Source organism: Pelophylax lessonae (assembly GCF_965119305.1).
Source record: "Pelophylax lessonae genome assembly, chromosome: 7".
NCBI lineage: Eukaryota > Metazoa > Chordata > Amphibia > Anura > Ranidae > Pelophylax > Pelophylax lessonae.
In genome coordinates this window covers 63,018,165-63,027,477 of record NC_138774.1, presented here as the reverse complement: position 1 = coordinate 63,027,477, position 9,313 = coordinate 63,018,165, and the positions used below count along the sequence as shown (strand labels likewise).

Here is a 9,313-nt window from a genome sequence, read left to right as displayed (position 1 = left end):
TCATTGACAGATGCAGCTCTATATAATTCTTGACCATTGGGTTATGCTGCCCCCTACAGGAGTAGAACACTAGGCAGGAAAAAGCTTTACCACGCCTTTGGGGCCGTCCCTGCAGGCATACACCCACACACACTGCTATAGGCTTCAGTTTCGTTTCAAGCAGTGTTAAGAGGAAAAACCCCAACCCACTCAAGATAGAGGGGTGGGTGCTGCGTCTGTCAATGAACTACAGAGAAGGATTTTGCGGTAAGACAAAAATCCAGTTTTCTCCATCGTTCATTGACAGACACAGCTCCATATACTTCTTGACCATTGGGACGTCCCAAAGCAGTTTTTGCATGAAGGGTGGGAAAACAACGCAGAAAAAGAATGTAATTCCCAACAAGGCTAAAACTTTAGCCAACCAGAGAATATAGAGCTCAACCAGGAACAACAGGAGCTCACCTGGAACAACACCCTCAAAAAGACTAAAGGCCGTACACACAAGTCGAAATTCGGCCGGGAATTTTCGTCCGACGACTGATCTGCCGATTTTTGTTAGTATGGTGCTCTCGACAACCGACTCAGACTTTTCGGCCGAAAAAATTCTGGTGTGCAGGCTATAAAATTTTTGTCCACCGTCAAAACACGTCCGATTTTCGTGCAGTCAGTACAGATTTCGACAGGGAAAAATCTTATGAGCAAGACTGGGCATGCTCAGAGATGAAAAAACACATACAAAGCAATCCAACACATGACATCACTTCTGAAGTAGAATTCTGTCGTGCGGGAAAATTAGTGTGCAGTCTAGAGCACATTCCAACCAACAAACACCACTCTGCGTGTGTACTAGGCTTAAGTCTCTTTCAAACAGCAGCCTGCTAAACCTTGCGGCCAAAAGAAACACCCGAGGATGCCAACACATCTACTTTATAACATTTTGTGAACGTGTGCACAGACGACCAAGTTGCCACCTTACAAAATTGTGTCACTGACGCCTGATGGCGAAAAAGCCCAAGAAGCACTCAGCGTCCGAGTAGAATGCACCTTCACAGGGAAAGGTGGAATCTGACCCTTTAGCAAATAAGCCTGAACCACCATCTACCTGATCCACCTAGAAATGGTCGCAGCAGACACAGCCAATCCCTTTCTAGGTCCTTGTGTAAGGACAAAAAGAGAATCTGATTACCTGAAAGATTCAGTAGCTGCCAGGTAAACCCTAATTGCCCGAACCACATCCAAAGATTGCAAAGCAATTTCCTTAGGATGCTTGGGCTTAGGAAATAAAGAAGGCAGCACAACTTCTTCATTTAGATGGAAATCAGAAACCACCTTAGGAAGAAACGACGAAGAAACGACTAACTAGGTCGATGTACCACTTTCTCTCTGTGGACCACCAAATAAGGCGAACGGCAGCAAAGGCCCGCCAATTCTGATACTCTGTGAGCAGATAATAGCCACCAAAAAGGCAACCTTCTGAGAAAAGGTAAGCAGAGTTTTTGAAGAACAGACAATACCAAATTCAGATCCCACAGAGGTAATGGGGATCGCCTCAGAGGGGCCACATGACGCACCCCTTGGATAAAAGTGTAAATCAAGGCATGCGAGGCTAAAGGCGTAGGAAAAACACAGCCAAGGCCGACACTTGGCCTTTAATAGTAGCCAAGGCCAACTTCTGTTCGACACCTCTTTGAAGGAAAGCCAAGATCCTAGCCACCGAAAAAAGGCAAGGACGCACCTTCATGGATTCACACCATGAAATGTACAATTTCCACGTATGATGATAGATCTTCCTGGAAGTAGACTTCCTAGCCTTCAACAGAGTAGGAATCACTGAATCAGAAAGACCCCTATCCTTCAACACCTGTCTTTCAACAGCCACGCCGTTAAAGCCAGCGACTGTAAAGCAGGATGGAAGATCGGCCCTTGAGACAGCAGATCTTCCCTAAGAGGAAGTGTCCAAGGTGCATAGGCGACCAATCTTACCAGATCTGCATACCAAGACCGGCAAGGCCAGTCTGGAGCCACCAGAATGACTGGAATCCCCTCTGCCTCTATTCTGCGCCGAGGTCTCGGCAGGAGTTTCAGCGGTCGAAACGCATAGATCAGCCGATAACGACCCCAAGGAACCGCCAGTGCATCTACAGAGTCGGCTAGGGGATCCCATGACCTGGCTACAAACCTTTGAACCTTCTTGTTGAGCCGAGAGGCCAACAGTTCGACATCTTGTGTCCCCCCACGGAACGCACAGGAGATGAAACACCTCTGGATGTAGAGACTATTCCCCCCTGATCCAACACCTGACAGCTCAGGTAGTCCGCCTGCCAGTTTTCCACACCTGGAATATGCACCGCAGAAAGAGCTGGAACAAAATTCTCTGCCCATTTCAAGATCTCGGCCACCTCCCGGGCCGCTAAGACACTCTTGATGCCCCTTGATGATTGATGTAAGCCACGGCCGTGGCACTGTCCAATTGAACCCGGACTGGACAACCTTGTAGGCAATTAGTCCAGTGACAAAGGCATAGCTTTATTGCCCTGAGCTCCAGAACATTGATCGGTAGTCTGGACTCTTCCACTGTCCAAGACCCCTGGGCACGCAGCTTCCCCAGCAGACAGGCTGGCGTCCGTGGTGACCGCCGTCCAATACAATGGAAGGAAAGACTTGCCCTGGCGTAATGCCAACGAGTGAAGCCATAGAAGAGTCTTTGTGACTCAACCAAATCATAGAATCCAACGACTTTGGATCTTTGTTCCATTTGGCCAGAATTTCCCTCTATAATGACCTGGTGTGGAACTGAGCAAATGGGAACGCCTCGAAGGTCGACACCAGCAGGCCTAGCTAGGACTCTCATGCAAGTCCACAGAGAGGAGAGATTGCTGGACAACATTAAACAATTCCCCCCCTGCAACTTCTCCAGCTTGTCCAGGGAAGAAAAACTTTTGCCGAAGCAGAATCCAGAGTCAGACCGAGGTAGACCAGTCTTGAGGAAGGTACCAGGGCTGATTTTGCAAAATTGAGGTTGGATGGGAAGAACCAGTCTGACGGTGGGGACCTGAATTCAGTCTTGTAACCAGATCGGATCAGTTTGTGAACCCATTTCATGCACACAAGGATTTGTCTGCAGATTCGGATTGGCCTGTTCTCGGCTTACCCGGCCATGTCTTCTTGGAACCCCCAGAAAACATGAATGGCTTCGCTCCTTTCTCCTGCAACCCAGAGGTACGAAAGGGTCAGTAAATGAAGGCCCCCATCTATTACTTGGTGCCTTGGCGGATTGGGGAAGAAGAGTACTCTTCCCACTCGTAAAGCTTTTGATCAACTCATCCAGGGAGGATCCAAACAACCTGTCCCCTGTAAAGGGAAGGTCAGAAAGAGCCTTTTTGGAAGCCTGGTCTGCAGACCAGCTTTTTAGCCACACCATGCGTCTAATAGTAACCCCCACCGCAGACACTCTGGCTACCAGTGGAGCCGCATCCAGCGAAGCATCACATATATACAGAAGGGCTTGGACCATTTGGTCCATTAGCTCTATTAGGCCCAGCGAGAGCTGCTCAATTTTCAAGTCACCTTTCAGCAACTTTGCCCATTCCGTTATGGTCTGTGACACCAGAGTGATCACAAAGACCGGTTTCAGTATTGAGCTCGCTGTCACATGCAAATGGCGGGACAGAGACTCAATCCGTCTATCAACAGGGTCTGTAAATACCGGTGACTCCTCCACCAGAATCACAGTAGACTTGTTTAATCTGGAAACTGGATGATCCACCTTGGATGGTTCGGTCCATCTAGCGGATACCGCGTCCGCAAAGGGGTAGCGCCTTTTAAAGCGCTTAGGTACCACTAACATTTGATTGACTCAAGCATTTTGTTTGATGCACCCCCATTGTTCATTGACAGTGTTGTCAAAAAGTTCTGGACAAGGAAAAACTTTGCCCGACTTCTGGGATTTGTGGGTGCCAAAAGACACCTGCGTCCCTGACGCTGTAGAATCATCCGTCATTTTTGAGGTTTCCTGTACTGACACTATTAGTGCCTCGACCAGCGCGATTTCCCACGTGACTGCTGATGAGGATACATCCTCCTCGCCATTAAAATGCGAAGATGCAGATCCACCAGGATGGCATGCGTCCATGGCAGCCATATCTACCTCAGAATCTGAGGATACTAAAGAGGCTGGGGAAGGCATAGGGCGCTTTCTACTAGTGGCATTTTTTTAAAACAAAATCCACTTTTTACGCCAGGTTTTCCAAAACTGCTGTAAATGCAGACAGGGGCTGCGACACAGAGGGTCCCGCAACCGCACTGAGGGGGTCTGTGGGTGAGATTTGGTCCTGGGACTCCATATGCTGATGGCCAGGGGGTATGCTGCGACTCAGGGCGACCCAGGTCGCATGCCTTTGGGCGAGTTGTTTTACTCGCAGGCCAGCCCCCGTCCATCGGGGGGCTCTGTCATGGTGAGGCCTAGTGCTGGACTATAACCTGCGCATGTTCGCTGGCCTGGGCTGGCAGACCTTAAGGATCTAGCATATCCAGTCCGAAACCCAGCCGGCTGTTGCTTGTAGTTCTCTCAGGCACAAAACTAACTAAAAAGAAAAGTCATACAAAAACGTTCCCAAAAAAAACCCAGCTAAGACCGAAGTCCCAGCAGGGAACTAGGTCCTACTCCTAAACTAGGCAGAAACAAACTGAAGCCTATAGCAGAGTGTGTGGGTGTATGCCTGCAGGGACAGCCCCATAGGGGTGGTAAAGCTTTTTCCTGCCTAGTGTCCTACTCCTGTAGGGGGCAGCATAACTCAATGGTCAAGATTTATATTGACCTGTTTCTGTTAATGAACGATAGAGAAAAATTGATTTCTATGTTCCTTGTTCACACCATAACATTGCATTGAGGTGGGTTGTGGTACATTGCAAAAAATGCAGCATGTCATACTTTTTTTGCATTGTGCCTTTTCATTTTGCTGTTGTATTATGGTCTCTTTATTTAGTATTATCCTTTACTGTAAAGATTTCTTTGCACAGATTTCCCTTTCTTTTATTAAAGTGATTGTAAAGCTTTCATTTTTTTTTCTTTAAAATAATAAACATATCATACTTACCTGCTCTGTACAGTGGTTTTGGTTTTGAGTGGCCCAGATAGCTTGCTATGGGAGCATCAGAGCCAATTCGCTGCTCTGTGTGTCCATTCACACACACAGAGCAGCGGTTCGACCCGCCCCCTCTGTCTCCTGATTGGCCCAATGCTTGCTGCCAAAAGCCAATCAGGAGTGCGAGTCCCCGGAGAGGCAAGGCTCTCGTGGGCATCACTGAATTGAAAGGGGGGCTTGGGTAAGTATTAGGGGGGCTTGTGCATACAGAAGGTTTTTTTAGCTTCATGCATAGAATGCATGAAGGTAAAAAACCTTGTGCTTTTATTACCACTTCCCCTCTAGGGCAATTTCTCTATTTTTGTTGCATGCATGTTAAAATCTGTATATATTGTACGAAAGCATAGGCCTTGTAGAATAAAAATATAATTGTTGCAATTTTTTATATTATTGCACTCTCACTCATTCCGACGTTCAGCAATATGTAATGTCGCACCACACCACCCGCACTGTAAAAGCAATCAGGCAGCTATACAGCCACCAGATCACTTTTAAATGACAGCCGGGAGCTCAGAGAGGAGAAGTGGTTAAACAATATTTTACAATCACTGTGTTTCTCTCTAACATGCTAAGTAAGCCAGGATTTAATTCCAGTCTCCTAAAAGCGTGCGGCTATAGTGTAAATCAATGAAATATTCTAGTCTGCGGGACACCGGGTATTACAGACATTTCTAGAAAGGCTAGTCTACTTATTGTTAATAAAGCATCTCACGGCCTCTACATAACAGACACCAGTCTGCACTGTTTTAGAGTACTATCAACAAGCCCTTAATATGTGTTTAAGTATCCTAACTCCTACATATTGCAGTTTCATGTTCTGTTTTTGGAGCATGCCAAACCAAATGATGGCTCTCTTTATGCAGAGTTTGTGGAGTGCTAAAAAAAGGAAATGTTTACTACATCACTGCAATACAAGCAGATTCCCCAAATGCTGTCTCTTTAAAAATACTGCAAATATGGAAGACTACTGCCAGATGTGCCTGAAATCCAATGAGCTCCTAACTTCCTATAGTAGGTTACAACTCTTCCTCTGCTTTACTAAAATCCAAAGCAGAGTTGTCAACCCTGTCTGCTGGACTACAGAATACCTCTGCCCTATGTAATGGAGATGAGGCGAGCAGGAGGTGTCTTGCAGTCCAGCTGGCAGGGTTGACAATGCTAATTGATTTTAGTGCAGCAGTGGCAGTGTTGTCAGAAAGTTGGACGAGCGCTGAATTTCTTGCAAAATTGTACCGTACTTGCAACATTTTTAAAGAGCAAAATATGGGGCAAATAAGAGCAATATGCATGTATTGCAGAGATGTACTGATTTTTGATTGATTGTTCTAGACATACATTTTTACTTCCTTCTAACAACCTTAGTTTTAAATGATGCTCCTCAGATAAACAAATCCAGAGATTACCCCTAATTTAAACAAACAATGTTTCCAATGTAGCTTAAGCCCTCACTCACTTGCTGGCCTCTTTAATCAGAGCGATGGCAATGAGGATCCTCTTCCGGAGGAACAGAAGGAGCAGCAGCAGAATCGCTTCTACAACGGCCAACACTATCACTGCAGGTATAAGAAGGACAACATCACTGCGTGAGAGTAACATCATCTTACCAGGCTTATAAACTATCACAGATGAATTTAAATTCCAAAATATAAAGAAAGTGCCCAAACTATCACTTTCTCATGTGTGTGTTCTGTAAAATGTACAGGAAAAAATAAGGCAGCTGCCTTTTTAAAATGCTAGTTGTCTGGCTGCCATGGCTTCAGTACTTTTTGATCAACTGACTTAGATCATCATCATCAACTGACGATCTTATCTTATTTTATTTCATACAGGCTTTGCTAGCTGCATGCTTATTCCAGGTCGGTGACTCCCGAAAGTGATGAGCCCAGAGACACAGTCAGGAAATTGGCATTTTCAGAAGATCTGCAATGGATATCTTTGTATAGTACATTTGATCTCTCTATTTGGTGGGATTGTGTGGAGCAACCCAGATCTAGACAATTACAGCATTAAAAATTCCATTTAACCACTTCCGGACCAGAAAGGATTTGCCCCTTAATGACCAGGCCATTTTTTGCGATTCGGCACTGCGTTACTTTAACGGACAATTGCGCGGTTGTGCCACGCTGTACCTTAATAAAATTGATGTCCTTTTTTCCCCACAAATAGAGCTTTCTTTTGGTGGTATTTGATCACCTGTGCGATTTTTATTTTTTGAGCTAGGAACAAAAAAAGAGCGACAATTATGAATAAAAAAACAATATTTTTCACATGCTATATAACATTCCCAAAAAAAAAATGTAAAAATCGAATTATTTTAACATTGTAGGCCAATTTGTTTTCTGCTACATATTTTTGGTAAAAAAAAATAAAAAAATCGCAATAAGCATATTTTGATGGGTTTGCGCAAAAGTTATTGTGTCTACTAACTACGGGACAGATTTATGTAATTTTTATTGTTTTCTTTTTAATAGTAATGGCGGCAAACTGCGATTTTTAGCAGGACTGCAACATTGCGGCGGACAGATCGGATCCCTAACTGACATTTTTTTGACACTTTTGGGGAGCCAGTGACATTACTACAGTAATCAGTGCTAAAAATATGCACTGTTACTGTAATAATGACACTGGCAAGGAAAGGGTTAACACAGTGGTTGATCAAGGGGTTAAATGTAAGCCTAGGGGAGTGTTTCTAACTGTATGGGGGTTGGGCTTTTGAAATGATCATAGAGACCTGTGATCCTATATAGAAGGATCACAGGCGCTCTGATCATTCCAGAGAGAAGAATGGTAAGCTGGGTTTACAACAGCTGACCATTCTTCTCTCAGCGGGGAGCGATCATGGGTTGTCAGCGGCAATCAGAGCCGCAGCGGCCCTTTGCATCGGAGTCCCCGCTGCCAAATGTGGGCATGAGATGGTTTCAGCAGCTTGAAAATTCCAACACGTTAAATATATAAAAAAATGTCTATAGTAGTTCATTTATCCAGGAAGACCCCCATCAAGTAGTGTGCCCAAAAAAACCCCCCAAACTGCATTTTCCATCCCAAATAAACAGTATGTCGTCAATGTATCTTTGCCACATGACAATGTGGCGTGTATACATAGACAAAAGATGATTAAGAAAGAAGTTTTGCTCCGACACCCCCCAAGTACAAGTTGGCATAGGATGGGGCACAACAGGTCTCCATGGCTACACCACGTACCTGAAGGTAGTGGGAGCCTTGAAACAAAAAACATTATGGTACAAAATGTACTCCAACATCTGTAATATAAACTCGTTGAATTTGCATTCATGTACTCCACGTTGCCACAGGACATGTCTGACAGCAGCAAACCTTTGTCATGCGGGATGCAGTTGTATAGCGATTCAACGTCTACAGTGACTCAAATAGCGGACTCTGGGATTTCCATGTTGTCAATAATTTGTAGTAAATGTATGGTGTCCTTAGTATAAGACACCAAACTGCTATTTGGGTTGTTTTTAAGTAAAGATTATCTATGTTCACAGAGTGGTATAGAATCCCTTAAAGAAGATATCAGTTGAACTGTTCAAAACGCGTTGGAATTTTCCAGCTTTTGAAACCATCTACTGTGTTGGATGTCCATATAGTGATGGAATATAACAGCAAGTAGCTTGGAAATACCACTTTGTGCTTTTTGCAAATTGTCATGCTGTGATGATGCAAAGTATTCTTACTATATGTTAATTGTGAAGTCATTTCATGAATTAATGACATATACCTTTTATGGGTTTTTTTATATAAATTATAAAATAAAAAATAGATTTTTTTAAGGAATTTTTAATGCTGTAGTTGGCTATATCTGGGTTGCCCCACACAATCCCACCAAACAGATGAATCAAATGTACTATAAGTGAATTGAGATGATGGCAACCACACCCTTAGCCATCTGAACCTCTTTGTATTTCTCCCAGTATAGGTCTCTTTTAAAGCTGAACTGCGGAATAAACAAATATTGTCTAAATACAAGAGTACTTGATGTGTTTCTCTAACTTCTTGATATGTTTTGTATATGTATTCCAGATCTCTGCAGTAATTTGGTGTGAAACTTGTAACTCCTGTAATAAAGACCACTCTCTCCACATGCAGGATGACTGGTATTTTATTCATCCCCTCCTGTAATTTTTATGCTGGCATTCTGTAGTGTGTGGAGCGGATGGCCCCCTCTC

General features: G+C 44.2%; 1 protein-coding gene across 1 annotated transcript in view; it reads right to left on the bottom strand.

The window, feature by feature from the left end:
- The window catches only part of SLC44A4 (solute carrier family 44 member 4), a 183,622-nt gene that overhangs the window by 29,892 nt on the left and 144,417 nt on the right, over positions 1 to 9,313 (bottom strand). The window contains exon 12 of the mRNA XM_082264094.1: positions 6,580 to 6,679. Coding sequence (XP_082120220.1) covers positions 6,580 to 6,679 — 100 coding nt within the window. The remainder of the gene's footprint in view (positions 1 to 6,579; positions 6,680 to 9,313) is intronic.